The sequence below is a fragment of the Diceros bicornis genome, chromosome 11, assembly GCF_020826845.1.
Source record: "Diceros bicornis minor isolate mBicDic1 chromosome 11, mDicBic1.mat.cur, whole genome shotgun sequence".
Classification (NCBI taxonomy): domain Eukaryota; kingdom Metazoa; phylum Chordata; class Mammalia; order Perissodactyla; family Rhinocerotidae; genus Diceros; species Diceros bicornis.
In genome coordinates, this window is record NC_080750.1 from 78115673 (window position 1) to 78134267 (window position 18595).

Genomic DNA, 18595 nt, shown 5'->3' on the forward strand with positions numbered 1-18595 from the left:
CTGGCCCTGGGCACTGCTGGGACCCTGAGATCATGAGTAGCCCCACTGGAGCCTGTTTTGGCAGGTCCTCTTTGAGAGCCTGCAGCCACAGGAGTCATCCAGGGCCATGAGAGTTCGCCAGTGCTGGGATAAGCTGAGAGCCTTGGTTCATGGGAGACTGCAAGGAGCCTGGCGCCACGAGAGACAGCTTGTGCTGTGGTAGGCCAGAAGTCTGGATTCCTGGGAGCCTGCTGGGATCCTGGGGCCACAGGAGCTGCCTGAGGCTGCAGAAGCCAGCAGGCACTGGATCAAGATGGAAGCCTGGGTTCATGGGAACCTGCCGGTGCCTGGTGCCATGGGAGCTGCCTGGGGCTGCCTGAGTCAGCAAGCACCTGGGTAAACTGGGGGCCTGGTTTTGTGGGAGCCTGCAAGGAGCCTCGTTCCATAAGAGCTGTCTACAGCTGCTGGAACTGGCAGGTGGTGTGGTGATCCATGGGCCTGAGTTCCCAGCAGCCCCCTGGGAGCCTGGTGTCATGGAATCTACCTGGGTTGCTGGAGCCAGCAAGTGCTGGAGTGACCTGGGGTCTTGGGTTTGTGGGAGCCCACTGGGGTCTTGGGTTTGCCCTGTTACAGAAGCTGCCTGTGGCTGTGAGTGCTGCCTGTGTCTGCCTGGAGTAGGCAGGACCTTGGGTGATCCAGGGTCTGGATTCACCAGAGCCCACCAGGAGCCTGGTGCCAAGGACACCACTTGTGGTCACAAGAGCCACCTTGGGCTGTTGAAGATGGCAGCCCCTAGGCTGAGATGGGGCCCTGGGTTCCCAGGAGCCTGGTAGGAGCCTGGTGTCAAGGATGCTGCTTGAGGCCACCAGAGCTGGCATGCTCCAGGGTGAGCCAGGGGCCTGGATTTGCAGAAGCCTGCAGGGAGCCAGCTAGGTCCACAGGAGTCAGCCTGGCACTGGGGCAGGCTGGCTAAGGTCAGGCAGAGTGGAGAAGTCCCTTCTCATTGGGAGGTGTTTGATTACTGATTCAATCTGCTTATTTGTTACTGGTCTATTCAAGATTTCTATTTCTTCATGATTCAGCTTTCGTAGGTTGTTTCTAGGAATTTATCTATTTTGTCTAAGTTATGCAATTTATGAATGTACACTAGTTCAGAATAGTCTCTTCTGATCTCTTTCTTTCTGAAGCATCCGTTGCAATGCCTCCTCTTTCATTTCTGATTTAGTTTGAGTCATCTTTCTTTGTTTTCCTAGATATTTTATCTAAGGGTTTCTCAATTTAATTTTTTCCAAAACTCAACTTTTACTTTTATTAATCGTCCATACTGTCTTTCATTTTTTTTCCACTCTCCTCTTGGTGACTTCTATCCTTCTGCTAACTTTGGGTTTCATTTTTTCTTTTTTTAATGCTGTGTGTTGTAAGTCAGGTTGTTTCTTTGACATCTTTCTTCTCTTGTAATGTACAAGTTTATCACTATAAATTTTCCTCTTAGTACTACTTTTGCTGCAGCCCATAAGTTTTGGTGTGTTTATTGTTTCTTTTTTTTTTTTTAAAGATTTATTTATTTATTTTCGCCCCAAAGCCCCAGTAGATAGTTGTATGTCATAGTTGCACAGCTTTCTAGTTGCCGTATGTGGGAGGCGGCCTCAGCGTGGCTGGAGAAGCGGTGCGTCGGTGTGTGCCCGGGATCCGAACCCGGGCCACCAGCATCAGAGAGCACGCACTTAACCGCTAAGCCACAGGGCCGGCCCATATTGTTGCTTTTTGTGTGTGTGTGATGAAGATTGGCCCGGTGCTAACATCTGCCAATCCTCTTTTATTTTATTTTTTGCTGAGGAAGACTGGCCCTGGGCTAACATCTGTGCCCATCTTCCTCCACTTTATATGGGATGCCGCCACAGCATAGCTTGCCAGGCGGTGCGTTGGTGTGCACCCGGGAACTGAGCCGGCGAACTACGGGCTGCTGCAGTGGAGCGCACGCACTTAACCGCTTGTGCCACCAGGCCGGTCCCTATTGTTTCTTTTTGTATGTTTTGAGCTGTTTTCTAATTTCCTTTTTGATTTCTTCTTTGATCTACCTTTTTTGTGTGTGAAGAAGATCAGCCCTGAGCTAACATCCACGCCAATCCTCCTCTTTTTGCTCAGGAAGACCGGCCCTGAGCGATCATCCTTGCCCATATTCCTCCACTTTATGTGGGATGCCACTACAGCATGGCCTGACAAGCATGGGTTGGTGCGTGCCCAGGATCCGAACCCAGGCCGCCAGCAGCGGAACACATGCACTTAACCGCTACAGCACCTGTCTGCACCCTGATCTACTTTTAAGTTTAAGAGTTTTTGTTGAACTTCCACATATTATGAATGTTCCAGTTTTCCTTCTGTTATTGACTTCTAGTTTCATGCCATTGTGTTTAGAAAAGTTACTTGGTATTATTTCAGTCTTCTTTAATCTTGTTAAGACTTGTTTTGTGACCTAACATGTGATCTGTTCTGGAAAATAGTCTGTGTGCCCTTGAGAAGAGTGTACATTTTGTTGCTGTCCAGTAAAATATTCTGTGTGTGTCTGATAGGTCCATTTAGTATTTAATGTTTTCATGTCTGCTATTTCCTGATTTTCTGTATGGATATTCTATCCGTTAAAAGTGGTCTTTGAAGTCTCCTACTATTTGCAACTTATATACGTGAGAGGGCTCTTATATTGGGTATATATAAAGATCTCTTAGAACTCAATTATAAAAGACAAGTCAATGAAACGGGGTAAGCAACTGGAATAGACATGTCTCCAGGAAATACATAGATGGCCAATAAGCACAAGATAGTTGCTCAGTATCATTAATTATTAGGAAAATACAAATTCAAAGCACAATGTGATACTATTTCACACTCAAAATGAAGGCTATATTCAACATAATGGAAAATAACAAGTGTTGGTAAAGATGTGGAGAAAGGGAAACCCACATACATTACTGGTGGGAAAGTAAAATGATGCAGCCACTGCAGAAAACAGCTTGGCATTTTCTAAAATCTTAAACTTAGAATTACCATTGACCTGGAGAGGCCCATGGTAGATATGTCCAAAAGAGCAAACTTGCCCATAGACATTCAAAGCAACAGTGTTCACAATGGTCCAAAAGTGAAAACAAACCCAAATTTCTAGCCAGTTATCACTGCATAAACCAAATGTGGCCTATTCATAATATAGGATATTATAAGCCATAAAAAAGAATTAAGTACTGCTACATGCTCGGCCATGGGTGAATCTTGAAACATGTGTGCTCACTGAAGCCATCCACAAAGGCAATAGATAACAGGATGCCATTTGAATGAAATGTCCAGAATAGGAAAATCCATAGGGGGAGAAAACAGATGAGTTGTTTCCATGGGTTTGGGTTAGCAGAAAATAGATTGTGAATGAGTATGGGTTTGTTTGGGGGTGTTGAAAATGTTCTGGAATTAGATAACGGTGATAGCCACACGACATAATCATTGTGCTAAAAGCCACACAAATGTATACTTTGAAATGCTTAAAACGGTGTATTCTATGTTAAGCAGATTTTCCCCATAAAAATTTTGAATTTTTTAAGTTAATCAGGGTATTGGTTAATTTTAAGTTGCCTGGTATATTTAATAAGTGTAATTAATGGAGTTATTAGGGGTAGGGCAAGTTGTAGCCAAGAGAGTAAACATCCGACGAGGACTATAGTAACAAATCCTATGACTATACAAGCAACAGTCTAAAATCCAGTCCATTTCCATTGTTCCCAACTTGGAGAGACCAGCCATGAAAATAGGTCAGTGATCTCGGGGGCCTTTGGTATCTATTCAAAGATTTGGGTAATATTATGCAATATTTTAACCTCTTGGGCCATTTGGTGGAGGTAGGTTTGAACTTCTCTGTTGATGTACACTCAGCAAGTGTGGTTCTAGGAAAGGCACCAACCCCTCCTTCCTTGGCCGGTATAGACAGTCTAGGGCCAGACCATTTTCTAAAACCATTTAGGCGAGAGACTCATGAGTGTGTTGTTCAGGGGTTAGGATATGTTCTTATGGAGTTGTTGTCCATGTTCTGTTAAGGTTATTGATACTTCTTAGTTGCCTCAGTTTCCTGATTTTGTGTGGGTAGGGCCACCGCACCTGTGCCCAGTCCAGTCAGTCAATCCCAGTAGAACTGAAAACCCAGTGCTATAGGACTGACATTGTTTCTATGGGTTGTTGGTAGCCTGTCAGAGCAGGAAACTCAGGGGACCTGCGACCTGAGAGAAGCAGGCTGAGAGAGAAACAATAGTGCATTGCACAATACAGCCTGGAGAAAGCTGCTCACAGGGTTGGGGAAGAGAGACGCTCACTGGGTGAGAGCCTTGTGATATCAGCCCACAGTAAAACCCAAAAGTGGATGCTCCTGGTGTCAAATATTCCTTAGGTGTCTTGAGGTAAAATAATTTGCACCCATTCACTGGCTACCTGTGGTATATGATTTCAGGGGGTATGGTTAAAGTGTTTGTGGGCCAAGAGCTGTTTGGGCCTGGGCACAAAATCACCAAGGTGGCCTCAAAGCCTACCCCAAAATGACCCCTCAAGGAGCAGTTGGGGCAGAAAGTGGGTGGAGCATTTTGAAGGAAGCCTGGGGCAAAGATGTTGTTCGATGGAGTTGGCTACAACTGAGTCTCTCTGCAGGGTAAGCCCTTCAGCTGGGGTACAGTAGGTGATTGGAGGCCAAGTGACAGACCCTGTGACTCCTGATTCCCAGTGCACGGTTAGACCTCTAAGCCCATTGGACATAAATGGTTGTGGTGTTTGTGAATCATCTTGATGGCGGTGTGGAAAGTATAGGGGACGTGTGGTGGGAGACGTCATGATAGTGTAGGGAGGAGCTGTGTGTGAGATTACGGTGTTGAAGGGGAAGGACTGGAGGCAGGTGCAGTGGGTGTGTGACCAACAATGGCCAATGAAGGGACAGCTGGGGTGTAACTGGGGAAATCAGGGACCAGCAGAAGTAATGTGTTTAAAACAAGACACCAGGGCAGGCCCAGTGGCTTAGCTGTTAAGAGCGCACGCTCCACTACTAGCGGCCTGGGTTCGGATCCCGGGCGTGACCGACGCACCTCTTCCCCGGCCATGCTGAGACTACATCCCACATACAGAAACTAGAAGGATGTGTAACTATGACATACAACTATCTACCTGGGCTTTGGGGAAGGAAAAAAGGAGGAGGATTGGCAATAGATGTTAGCTCAGAGCTGGTCTGCCTCAGGAAAAAGGAAGAGGAGGATCAGCATGGATGTTAGCTCAGGGCTGATCTCCCTCACAAAAAAAAAAATAAATAAAATAATAAAACAAGACACCAGGCCCTAATAGAGCCACTTAGCCTAAGTCTCACGTCAACAAGCCGAGATTTAATTAGACTTTTTGCCCTCCCAGGAATAGAATCATAAACCAGTCAATTGGGAATCGCCTGATGAGCAGCAGGTAGGTCACCTTCCTAATAGAGCCCTGCCATCCCCTAAAGGAAGGTAACCTTGCAGTAACCAATCCTCTTTTTGGTGTAGTGTAATTTCCTTGTTCCTGCTCCCTTCTGCCTATAAAAGTCTTTCATTTTGTACAGCTCCTTTCTCTCTGCTAGACTGGATGCTGCCTGATTCATGAACTGTTGAATAAAGCCGATAAGATGTTTAAAATTTACTCAGTTTTATTTTGTTTTGTACCAGTTTGGTGGCAGCAGTGGGATCCAAAGGAGACATCTGATGGCTTAGGGGATGAGAAACACAGGCATTGGTACCCGCAAAACCTTTGAGTTCTCCATCTTTGTCACTGATTCTGAGAGCCGTGGGTAAGTTCCTCTCAGCAAGTGCTGTAGAGAAACACAGCAGGGGGCTGTGAGGGAGGGTTGGGCGTCACTTGGTAGGAGGGTCTGAAAGGCCTCAATAGGGTGACATTTGCTGGGACCAGAATGACAAGAGGGAGCCAGCCCTTCAGGGGTCTGGGAGCAGTGTGTCAGGGAGATGGCACCACCGGTCCTGAGTCTCACAGGCAGAAGTGAGTTTGGCCAGAGGAGGTCAGAAATACGGCCAGTGCAGCTGGAGGGAGGCTGGGAGGAGAGAACAGGAGCTGGGGTGGAAGGTAGGGCCAGGGCCTGGTAGGCTATGTCAGTTACCTTTCCCTCTCTGACTTCATTGCCCCTAACCTTGCTTTTCAAAACTACAAATGTTGACTATCTCACAATTTGTGTGTATCAGCAATCAGGCATGTTTTAGCTGGGTGCCTCTGCCTCAGTGAGTTGAACAGGTTGGGGCTGTGGCCCCAACTGAGGCTCAACTGGGGGAGGACAAGCCCCCAAGGTCACTCTCAGCCTTCAGGGTTCAATTTGGACTAAGAGCCTGAGTTCCTTTCTGTCTGTTGGCCTGGGCACTCCCGTGCTTCTCTCCTCTATAGGCCTCCACATTGGGCAGTCCCAAAACACTGGTATTTGATTCCTCAGTTACAGGGATTCGACAGAGTGAGAGAGAGAGATGGAACATGAGAGAGGGAGTAAGAGGAAGTGAGAGACTTGTGTAGTTAAAATTTAGACAAGACATCCCATCACATTGGCTCTTATTATGTTCATAAGCCAGTTACTAACCACTTAGTGGTTCCACGGGGATGGCTATGCCATGGGTGGGGTTTACTGGGTACCATTGTGGAGGCTTCCCACCTCATAGGCCAAGATGAGGCCCTTGGGTCTCATTCTCCATAAAACAGGAAACAGTTGAATGGTTTTATGCCACAGAAGGCAGTATCTAAATTTCCGTTAGTTTCAAACCCCTCATGATGCTGACCTGAAAATGAGGCCAAGTTGGAAGTGACTGTTCCAATATCACATTGCTAGAATCCAGGCCTGTTTTGAGTGGTGTTCTGTGCTACATGTCACCCCTTCTTGTTATTCTTCCATCTCTAAGTTTGTGCCTTAGGTACATGTGACACCAGCCCACAGGGGTAATAGATATTATCTCATATACACCGGGCGAGGTCCCTAGCAAGTAGATTCTAGCCTGATCCCCATGGTGCAGGTTTGGAGACTAGGGAGGACCTGAGAGGCACAGGGACTTTCCCAGGATGCAGAACTGGTAAGAAAGAGGAGGTCTGCATTCATCTCTGTCTCCTCAAAGCTAGGACCTGAGTTAGGTTTCCAGGGAACTGTGGCTAGGGCTGTGTAGGCTCCTTGTGTACAGTTCAGGAAGTGACATGAGAGAGGAGGGTGAGCAGCCCGGGCTCAATGGGCAGCTCTGGAGAAATCTGATTGAGGTAAGGGTCCCAGGTAAAGGAATCTTGAAAAATGAACCCATCTCCTTGGTCCTAGGCCTCAACGGATCTTAGAACTCTGGTAACCAGGCACCCACAGCCCCCCATCCAGCTCACTTGAATGGAGACAGCCAAGGAGCAAAAATGTTTTGTTGTTGTATCCAAACTTTTGGAGGATCTGGCCTCAAAAAAACCCAGAAAGAGAATCTTTTTGATTGTTGCCGATGTTGGCTCAGCCCTCATCCCTGACGCCTCTGGGTGTCTGACAGGAGGCAGTGAAGGGTAACATGGGGGAGCCCAGGAAAGGCTAGTGCAGGCCAGGACACAACGGTGATCCCACCTGATCAACCCCACACTCCAGGCCCCTCATAGTGTGTGTGTGTGTGTTTGTGTGTCTGTGTGGAGTGGGGAAGGCAGGGTATGTGGGACAGGCCATTCCTGGGCAGGAGCTTGTTGTTAGGTGTCGGAAACCTGGTGGGTCTGTCACATTCATACCCCAGATCATGGCTGACAGCATGAGAAGGTGAGCTCCTCTACTCGTATATTATTGAGCCCTAGAGGTTTCATTTCCTTCCCTCCCTGACCAAAGATCTTTGCCAGGATGCCCTCTGTGCCTGAACTGAGGAGCAGACTTTCTCTTGGGGGTTGGCCTCTGTGGCAGTGTGCAGGCAACCCCTGATTCCCTCTGGCCCAGCTCCCAGGCAGTCTTTGCAGAACTCCACTCAGGAGGTCGTCGAGTAGCTGCTCAATGGTTTCAACTCCACCAACTCACTAGACAAGGAGCAGGTACATGAGGCCACCCACACCATCCAGTGCTGCTCTGAGATGAGAGCAGGAGCAGAGGGCCTCCACACTCAGGACCTTGAGATGATGGGGTTGGACCAGAACTAGGGTGGGACCAGTCAGGGGCTGTCTCTTTTTCAAGCTAAAGGGGACGTACATGCAGGTAACCTTGTCTGGTTCAGAGCTGAGCTCCCGTGACCCTCTTTCCCTTGTCTGCTGTGAGTTTAGGAGGCCACTGAGGCAGAGCCAGAGGCTAAGGGGGACTGCAGGCTGGCTATTCCTGGAAGAGAAGTGGGATCTTTCCTGTATTTAGAAGGACACATGGAAAGTCAGCTATGTGAGTGAACCTTTCTCTTTATCCCGCTCCAGAGTCAGCTCCAGAGTTTCAGCCAGCAGCAGAAGCAGAGCTGTGGGCAGTGGTGGAGGTAGAGCTGGCTCCAGCTCCGTTGACACCACACCCTCTAGCACTGGAGCCAGTGTCCCCTCTACCAGCAGTGTTGGAGCTGGAGCAAGGGCCAACATGGGCTCCAGCAGGAGTGGGAGCTGCTGAGTTGGAGTCACCTGGACCATCATTTCTAGTGGGAAGTCCATCTCCACCTGTGGCTAAGAAGTGTGAGAAGAAGCCCAACCTACGGCCTTCCCTCCTAAGCTGGTGGTGGAGCAGTTGACTGTGATGGATGCGGTGAGCAGCTGGGCTCTCAGGGCGGGGTGGGGTAGGCCTTCCCTCTGCCATCGTTGCCCCAGACCTCATCCAGTCTTCTATGATCTGGGCCCGAATCCTGGCTCCACCCCTACGACCTGGGCAACTTTCTGAACCCCTAAGCCTTTGCTTTCCACCTGCAGAGCGTAGAGGTGGACACTAACAGGACCTGCTGCACAGAGTGGCTGTGCCGGCTCCTTGAAGAGAAGGAAGGGTGAGCAGGGCCTGGCACATCAGTAGTGGAGGGGAACTCACTGTATGCAACCAGGTCCCTGGTGGCCCAACCGTCTGCTCAGGAAGCTCAACAGCCTCAGGACTTATTAGACACCTGATGTGTACTCCACTACAAGGGAGACAGACAAGGCCCGTGGTTGTAGCTGCCAGGGCAGAATGTGCATCAGAATGGTGAGTGTGACCAGAGGGGGATCAGTGTGTTGGAAGATGCCCCCTTGGGATGAGCCGAGGTGAGCCACCATCTGGAGCTTGGAGTTAGCCAGGACGGGCTGGATGCAAATGTCCCTCTCCCTTCCCTGCCAGTACTGGGTCCTGGGTCATCCTCTGGGTACCCTCAGTGGACAGAGAAGAAAAGCCAGGGACTCTCACAAGGCTCAGGCCACATCATGAGCTTCCTGAGCTCCAGCTCTAAACTGTGACCCCTGTGTGGGACTTTTGGGGATGTGGACACAGAGCTGGGGTGTGGCAATGTTGGGTGACACTCCCCCTGTTCCCCAGGAGCTCTTCCGGAAGGTGGTGCCCTCTCAGTGCCTGGGCTCCACCTGGGGCAAGAGGAACAAGCCCAGCAATGAGCACCTGGCACACACCGTCCGGGCCACCATCGACCACTTCAGAAGGGTGGCCAGCCTCGTCGTCACCACCTGCCTCGGGGACCCGAGCATGATGGCCCAGGACAGGGTGAGGGTGGTGGAGCGCTGGATCCAGGTGGCCCAGGTGTGCTGTGGGAGGCCCAGTGGAGCCCCTCTCTGGAGCCTTAGGAACTGCCTCCACATTTATCAGGTCCCAGGATTGCAGTGTGTGGTCTAAGCCCCTGCAAGTCCCTAGGCCCTTCTTGCCAGGGGAATGCTGAACTTGACTCCAGGTCCCAGTGCGGGGATGCTCACTTCCTACGTGGCTCCCTCCTTGGGTTGAGCTAAAATCCTCCTCCTTGTGAGTGTTACTCTTTGGGTCCTAAATGTGCCCTTCTGGGGCTCCCTGAGCATCTGTCTCATCCAGGAGAGGAGATTTAAATAGAAGGGGACTGAATCTAGAGCAAGCAGGGCTCCAGCGCCCCACCTCACAGCTCATTCTCTTCCCTTCCCCAGGAGTGCAAGATCCTGAAGAACTTCTCCTCGCCCCGCACTGTCATCTCTGTTCTGCAGAAAACATCCATATGCCACCTGAAGAACACATGGGGGAAGTTTCCTGGTGGGTAGGCCTCTCTCCATAGGAGGACCAGGGTGGATGGGGGATCTCCCGTATGTCTGCCATTGGCCCCTCAGTCAGCTGGGAACTCCTGGGTGGCAGCAAATGCTTGGAACAGGGCCTGGGCCTCAGCGGTGGGTCTCTAAGTCTCCTGGTGTCCTTAGTGCACCAATTCTGCTTCAGGATTCGGTTTCTCTAAATGCCAGGTACTGAGTTGAGCCACATTGGAGATTTTCAAGTGTTTATAGCAACAGAACTCTATGCCCAGTTGAAACTGAAAGTGGTCAAAAGAGAGCTGCTCTGTATAGCGGGGGAATGGAGACCCCAGTGACCAAGAGGAGAGCCCCCTCCCAGTCTCACAAGACCTTAGCCCTCAGAGGAGCCCAGTGAGAGCACTCCTCCAGGCAGTTTGAATCTCTTAGGTTGTCAAAGAAAAGGATTTGCACTCAGACCCCTCACATTATCCCTAAATTTGTCCTTCCCTCTTTCCCCTCTCCTCAGGGAGAGCTCTGAAAAACTTAAGGAGCGCTATAGCCAAGACGAGTCCTTGAGCAGAGAACTGATGACCAAGGTAGAGTGGAGGCTGGGGGTCTGGAAAGAGAGGAGGGGCCACGGGGGGAGGGGGACTGGGCAAGCTGTGGTTTTGATAGTTTCTCACTTGAACTTTTTCTGAAACGTTCCCATCTATCTTGTCCAGGTTAACAAGCTTAGGGATCTGTTTGGCCCATGGGCAGGTGGGGTGCCGTTTGTGGGCAGGAGGCCCTGGTCATGGGACACAGTGGTGTTGGCTGTGCTGTTCCAGGGCGAGTTGCCGATCTGGCGCCATCAGCAGTTTTCTGGCTTCCATGCACTTCCGTCCTGCTGAATGTAGCTACTCCCAGGCTGTTGGGTGGTTGGGTGGGTTTATCCCTCAGCCTAAACCTGTCCTCAGGAAGCCAGGCCCCTGCTGCTCCTTCTATCTTCACCATGTCTCCAAGGGGAGAGCACACTGCCTACCCCAGGGACGGGCACAGCAGGGAATGTCCCTGGCCCAGGTGGACAAACAAGATGCTCATCCTTGGATCTGAACAGCTGGACCAGAGACAGATGTGTGTGCGTTCTGGGACCACCCCTGGACACCTAGAGCAGTCACTCGAGTCAACAACGGAGTCTCACCTGAATGCCTGGTTGGCAATGACATATACCCCAGGTGGCTTATGAGTAGCGCCTAGGCAACTGATAGATTCTTAGTGGATCCTGCTGAAAGGAAGTTAGGAGCTTCATGTAAACAGGGAAGCAAAATGTCCTCTCACCCCTTCCCTGTTGATCAGAGGTGGCACCTTGGGGGTCCAGTTTCTGAGTGGATAAAGAAAGAGTTCAGTGCAGGGGAATATCCTGAGTGGTTCCTTGGGGAGGAGATGGGTTTGGCATTGCCTCTGTCCCGGCCTGGGGGCCAGACACTCCACGAGACTGGGGCAGGCAGGAGCCATTCAACCAGACTCCCAAGACACCACATCCTCTCCATCCACGCCTCAGCCCACGACCAAGCTTCGAGAGCTCGGGGGTCAGGACTGTTGTCAGTGGTGGGGCTGGGGGTTAGGTGAGGATGTTGGAACAGTGTCTCTGGCTGGGAGGGCCAAGTGGCCTCTCCTCTGTGGCCCCTGAGCAACTCACTGCCCCTGTTTGGGCCTCTGTCTCCCCATCAGGGAAATGGAAGGATGGTGATCGTGTGGTGCAGGCCTCACATGGAGGTGATGAAGTAAGAGGGAGGAAAGGAATGTGGGAGCTTTCTGCCTGCTCCCTGGAGGGGTGAGGGCGAGAACAGTGATAACAGTCATGCGACAGTGAGTCCTCAGGAGAACCTGTGAAGTAGCTGGAGTTCTCACACTTTCCAGATGAGGAAACAGGCTCAGGGAGTCCAGGACGCAAGCCCAAGCTTACACTCAGAGAGTTGAAACTGGGCTTGTTCTGGAATCACAAGACCTTGGAGGGTGGAGTGGCATTGGTACCAGTTGACTCGAGTCAGATGTCCAGTGTCGGAGGCGAGTGGTGCTGGAGAGAAATGCGGTGAGGGGACTATGGCCTCACTGACACTGTCCTCGACCCTGACAGGAGGGGCCTTCCACGTTTGCCCCCCGGAAATCAGCCCCCATAGAGTGCAGGAGAAGGAGAAGCAGCAGCAGCAGGTGAGTGTGCCTGTGGGGGAGGGGCTCTGCGCTCCCAGCTGGAGGCCTCAAATCAAGAGAGGAGGGCCCTTTCTCTTGGTGCTACAGTGTCCGAATCCCCCAGTAGAAGTGACCGGGATGGCCTGGAAGAGCTGGTGCAGGATGGGTTTGTTGTGGGGAGGGACAGGGACCGCATACCCTGTGATTTGCTAGAAGCCTGCCCTGGGAGGTGAGGAGGAGGAGTGTGGTGTTCTTGGGGTGTGAAGCAAGGAGGAATTGAGGGGAGGCTAGTAAGGGTCCTAGGCTGTTCCCCGTGGGAACCCTGGGGTGGGCCAGGAGGCTGTGGCTGTGGACTTTTCAGGGGAGGGTATGCAGGGGGTCGACTTGAGAGCAAGGGCTCATCCCACCCGCACCCCAATGTCACAGGGTGTCGTCCCCTATCTTGGCACTTTCCTTGGTGACCTGCTTATGCTGTGTCTGGCGATGGGTGATTATCTCGAGGTGGGTGAACCTGAGGCCAGGCAGGAAGGACCACGATCCTGAACCTTGGGATGCGGGAGCCCCCGAAATGTGCTCCGAGCTCTCAGCACTTGACACATCTCTCCTGGGAGCCTCGCAGTGGCCCCTGGGAGCTGGGGCATCAGGCCCATCTTAGAGATGAGTGAACAGAGGCTCCACCTGAGACACCCATTCCGGTTCTCCAGGCTGGGGAAGCTCAGAGCTGCCTGATGGCACAGCCGCGTGAGGTTTTATCTGAGCTGGACTCAGCCTCTAACTCCCATGCTGCCCATAGAGGGAGAGAGGGGTCGCCCCCCCCCAAGTCAGGCAGCACGTAAGTTGCTGAGCAGTCCCCTCTGCCTGAGGCCTCAGCCTCCAAATCTGTCATCAGAGAGGGTTGTGCTGCCAGGTCCCTCAGCCTCCCCCCATGTCCTCCTTCTCTGGAGCCCAGAGCCCGGCCTAGGTCCAAGTCCTGTTTTCTCTGCATGCTCTGCCCCCTCTGGGGACCTGGCAGTAGTGCAACATGAGAAGGGGTGGACATAAGGGGTTAGTCAGTCTATGGCATTCTGTCTGATGGACTCTGGCTCTCCACCTTCCAGGGGAATGAGATCAACCTTAAGAAAGGGACTGAGGTGAGCAGCTGTGGCACTCCCTGCAGGGGAGGGGAAGGAGGTGGAAATCAGAGACCCTCTGGACAGAACAGTCCCTGGTTCCACCCCCTGTATCTTACATTGATTGGAAGACTTCGATAACAGAGAAGTGGGAGACCCATCCAATTGGCGGGTTGGTTGAGGGGAGGATGGCATCAAGGATAACTTCCTGGAGGAGGGGCTGATTATTCCCATTCTGAGAACACGTAGAGCCTGGATAGAACTGGTGGGAAGGAGCGTTGCCAGGACTGGTCCCCTGCCCCACCCCTCACCCCCCACAAGGCCCCTGCAGCATCCCCCACCCAGGCCCTGTGTGCATCCTCTCCTTCCCTCTGGTCCCAGGAATACCGAGTCATGAGGGAAATGCTGCTGCTCCCAGTGGTTGCAAAGAATTACAACCAGAGCTGGAGGAGTGATTTAGGGCCTGATTCCAGGACATGGAGCTGCTCAATGAGAATGATAGTTGAGGCTGTGCAGGAGTTGAGTGAGGGCAGGGGTGGACTCTCCATGTTGGCCAGTCCAGAGAGCTTGTCTCCATGGCCCCCTGCTCAGCCCCAGGCCTTATTGCTTGGCGAACTCTGGGACACCCAGACTCCAGCTGCTGGGCAGGCAGTGGGGGGACACCTGAGGTGTGGCTCCTGGTAGGCTCAGAGGTGCCTCTCTGTACTGTAGCTACAGCCTGTCCTGCCTGCTGGATCCCCAGATCTAGTTGGCCAGCAGAATATTCAAGGCCAAGAAGAGCCGACCATCATCAAGTTCAGGGGTGAGTGAGTGTCTGGGCTGGGGTGACTGACTCCTAGGAGTTCAGTAAAGCTTTGAGCTAAGTGTGTCCTTGGGGAGTCGGATAGCTGGCACTGGGATCCCAGCTCCACTACTGAGCAGTCCTGTGACTGGGGTGACTCTCTTCAGCTTCCTGAGACTCCGTTTCCTCCTCTGTGAAATAGGTGATAGTAAACGATTGCTCCCGTGGCAGGGACAAATGGGGTACTGGTGGCTAACAGCACTGAGCACAGGGTCTGCAGCACCCAGTGCAGTGGGGACAGGGTGGGTGGCCATGATTCTGAGGGAGGTCCCCCAAGATAACCCGACACTTCTACTCAGCCCCCAGGCCCCAATACCGAGCCCCATACCAGTGGCCGATCACAGCCTCATCCTCAGCAGCCGGGACACAGCTGGGAAGCTTGCGATGCACCGGGCCAGCTCCTCCCACCTGACAGGAAGGGGAGCACTTTAAGCTGATTCCTGGGATCCCCAGAAGCCCAAGAGAGAGAGGACGACCCCATCTCAGCTCCCTGACATCCCCCAGCACCTATGAACCCATTGGGGAGGGACAGTAGTTATTTGTTGTAAATAATAAATGCCATGTTTGAATATTATATTAAAGTCCTGTTCCCTTTACAGCCTGGAACTTGTGGTGTGGTTCTGTCACTTTCTGTAGGCATGTGAGGGAGACACAGAATCTCACATTTCTCCTTGAATCAAGAACTCTTCCGGGTCATCAGCTTATTGTATGTGGGAGAAGGGAGAAGGGCCAGCCCCTTCTCTGGCTAGTGGGGACAATCCCAAGTCCCCCTAACACCGAGGACCAGTTCATTTCAGTATCATTCAGCTCCTCCAGGTGCAGACACAGCCCACCACCCCTTCTCCTGAGATTTAAAGGTTGAAGGTACTTTCACAGGCAGAGAAAAAAACCACTGAAATGTTGGTAACTTTAAAACAGCACTACGCAGGACCATGTCATGCCACAGGCAGGGGCTGCCTTCCTAATTCTGGAGGAAGAGGGAATGTTTTCTGCTTCTCTTCTTGAGGTTTCTTTTGACCAAATTTTAGGAACTTGTTGTTTTCTAGTTCAATCTCTGGGAATATATCAGCTCTAAGTGGAGAAAACAATGGAAAAAGATCAAAACGTGCACGTTGAGAGGACAAGACCCGCAGAAGTTCATTTGCAGATGGACTAAAGGCAGGCAGGACTTTCCCTCCTGAGGGCCCTCTAGGGGCTCCATGTTCACCCCTGACCTAGATTTGAATCCTGCTGGAATCCTTGTCCAGGACCCTGAATTCCTTTTCCTGCTTGATTTGCATTCAGGAGGAAAGATTTGTGATGGAGCTTTTAAGGCTACAGCTGGGCCTTGTTACATAAACATTACTGCTCCCTGTGAACCAGGATTTTTAGCACCCCTGCCTTCCTTATGCAATTCCCTTTAGGACAGAATTTCCCTAGAAAGCCCCAAACCTCCTCCCTGACTTGGCCTGATGGATCCCGAGTGAGCTCTACTTTGCCAGGATAAGGGACCATAATCCTGGCCAGTCAGTGACCCCACATTGTCCCTTGCTGTCCAAGGTGACTTCTGAGCCCGTGTCCTTCTGAGGTCCATGGTCTTGGACAATCCTCAAGTTTACACACTCAGTGTTGGTGTTCCAAACTCGTCCAAATGGGGCAACTGGGCCCAAGCCCTTAAAGTGTGTCAACCCTGGGTGTCTGTGATTTTTTCCCCAGTCTTGTGCTGTGGTTACATTACAACCACCTGCTGGGGTGTGAACCTTGTTTGGAGCTTTGAAAGATCAGGTATGACGGGGGTGTGGGGGGCTCCAGCAGGGAATGCTACGGAACTGATGATCCATGGACGTACATGAACACAGCCTTACCAATTAAAATACTGAAATGCTCCCCATCTGGTGGTGAATAGACACTGCTCTGAGCTCGCACCGAGAACCCACCACATGACTAGAAGCTTTCAAAGGGTTACTAAGTGGTATTTTGAAGCTCTTCCCTTGGGAACACCCTGTAAGACGAGGGCCAGATGAATCGCTTGGCACTTGTGAGTTATCGCCTCCTTTCTGATGGCTGCAAGTGTCACCCAGACACACAGGCTGGACTCTGCCAGGGAAGCCTTCTCAGGACAGCCAGAAGCTGAGGATGAATCCTGGTTCCCGGCATCCCAGGCCCTTCCTGACACAGCATAACCACCCAGGAAAGTGGTTTGGTAATGAAAAAACTGGGAAGGCTATACTTTCCCTCCAAAGAGAAAGAGAAGTGCAAACAGTGAAAGCTTGATCCCCCAAATAGACAATTGAATCCCAACAAGCAGTGGGTTCTTGTCAGATTACTGATGCTGAAAAGGCCTCTTTTGATAATAGCACGATCCCCCGACTGCCATGTCCATCTACATGAATCAAATTTCCAACACATATGGATCTAAAAAACTGAGGGAAATCTGGTATTTCCTTAGATGCAACTCTGAAGAAGCATGCAACAAAGGACATAAAAATGGAGACTTAGAAGTAAATATCTAATTTGAGGACATAGACATCGAAGTGCTTTGAAATAATATTTTGGAATCTATTGGAATATTACACAAAAAGAATAATCCACTTTAAGTAGGTTTTACTGTGACTGTGGGGAAAAACTGAATCATCCCGTGACGTTGATAACTCTCTGCTGACTTGAAAGTAAAAATAAATAATGTGCATAGTAAAGGAAAATGAGAGAACAGCATGAAAAAAGAAGATCTTTCTCTCCTCACCTGAAACTCAACCTCTCACCTCAGAAAGAAACCACTGTCTATATTTTCTATTTCACGCAGCAGAGTTTAATAAAAGAAACGTATTGGTATGTTTTAAAGTTTCAAGAGCTCAAAGCAAGGAAACATTAGGGACGCTGCCAAGAGACCTCACTGAGGTGCCTGCTCCATTTCATCTGCTGTCAGGACGTCCTTGGCCCCTCACTTTCTCTGCCTCGCTAGCAAGTCTGTCCGCCATCAGTGCTACCACCAGTCTCTCTTCTGTGCTCTTCACTGCCCTTTCCTCCTTCCTGATACCTTCCTCAGTCGCCAGAAATTGTTGGCAGTGGAACTGTGGAATGCCCAGATCAGCTCCTGGAATCATCTCTGCCAAATCTGAAGAGCGGCAGGAGTGGGCCTGGAGTGCAGACTACCTGTGAGCACACCTGGCAGGGATTCACCTGTGTGACTAGGTGCAAGTTTTTGCAACGCTTTGGCAAGATTGAAAGGACTTACCAGTTGTCCTGCACTGCTGCAGGCCTGGAGTCCTTGCGGTCTCTCGGGCCAGCAGACCTGGTGGGGCTGGTCCAAAGTGTCCTCCCAGAGACCCGTCACTGCCAGAATGGGATGGGATTCTAGTATCCGGCCTCTTGAATATGTCACTGGACATCCTCAAAGGGTTGAAGATGCTTAAACCAGGCTTTGGTTTGGACTGGTTCCCACAGTTACACTGCTTCCTCTGTGAAGACGTAACTATCATCCTTCTTTTCCTCTTACCTTACAAAAATAAATCATGAAATTGGGTCAAATGACAAAGGAACCCTGACTTTTTAGGACAATTATCCTGGTTGTTTTGTACTTCCACCCTCCCTCTGTCCTCCAGGGATAGATCTGACTTGTGTCCTGGGATGTCATCAGGCAAATTTGCATCAAGAACAGAAAGCTCAAGGTCAAAATTCAAGGCTACTCCAGATCATTTCTCCTCCCCCATCCTGTTAACACCCCTCCCTGTTTGAGTGTGTTTCTATTATATTCTTGTCCTTGTCACTCTAAACCGCACAAGTCCTGACACTCCCTCTCAGGGCAGTCGGTCCCCAAACCTTTACTAAATCCCATATCTTACCATTTCTGTGTTTTCTGACTACTCATTTGCTTAATCCATTGACCACTTGGTGTTCATAGACGTTAAATCAATAGTGACATTATCAACCACCCCCTGTTAACGACTTACTCCCATATCCCAGATGTTCACATAATCCAAACGGTTATGTTCAAAAGTAAATAATTCAGAAAACGTATTCACTCACCACAAATTCCTGATCTCTAATACTTTTATTCAAACACTCATACAGTAGATACCTGTCCCTCAAGATCAGAAGTAATGCCAGATCACCGATCCTCACCTTAAGTTCCTCCTACACCTATCAATCCTGGATTCCATGGACTATGATCTCAATACTTTCCTTGGAATAATAAAAAATTCCTTACCACTCATTTATGTTGTAAACCTCCAAACCAAGAGGATCCCAATTATCTGCCATGCCGTAGCTACTGCTGGTCTTATAACAAGCTGAAGAAAAAGCACAAAACATTATCTTTTGGTACCGTTGTAAAAACAAAATCATCTGCATCAACTGGGAAGCACCC

At 50.6% G+C, this 18595-nt stretch overlaps 1 protein-coding gene across 15 annotated transcripts in view; it reads left to right on the forward strand.

The window, feature by feature from the left end:
• Positions 1–18595, forward strand: part of LOC131411589 (ral-GDS-related protein-like) — a 259398-nt gene that overhangs the window by 13328 nt on the left and 227475 nt on the right. For 4 of the 15 annotated variants that reach the window (XM_058550624.1, XM_058550621.1, XM_058550622.1 and 1 more), the window contains exon 2: positions 5685–5806. Coding sequence is in view for 9 of the 15 variants with exons in the window: in XM_058550616.1 (XP_058406599.1) it covers positions 8711–8719; positions 9470–9685; positions 10057–10159; positions 10658–10707 (378 nt within the window). In the remaining 6 variants the exon portion in view is untranslated. Of the gene's footprint in view, positions 1–5684; positions 5807–8406; positions 8720–8880; positions 8952–9469; positions 9686–10056; positions 10160–10657; positions 10761–10853; positions 10886–11841; positions 11887–12030; positions 12070–12247; positions 12570–18595 lie in introns of those variants that run through there. The other 11 variants (XM_058550619.1, XM_058550618.1, XR_009221602.1 and 8 more) reach the window with 10 other exon arrangements.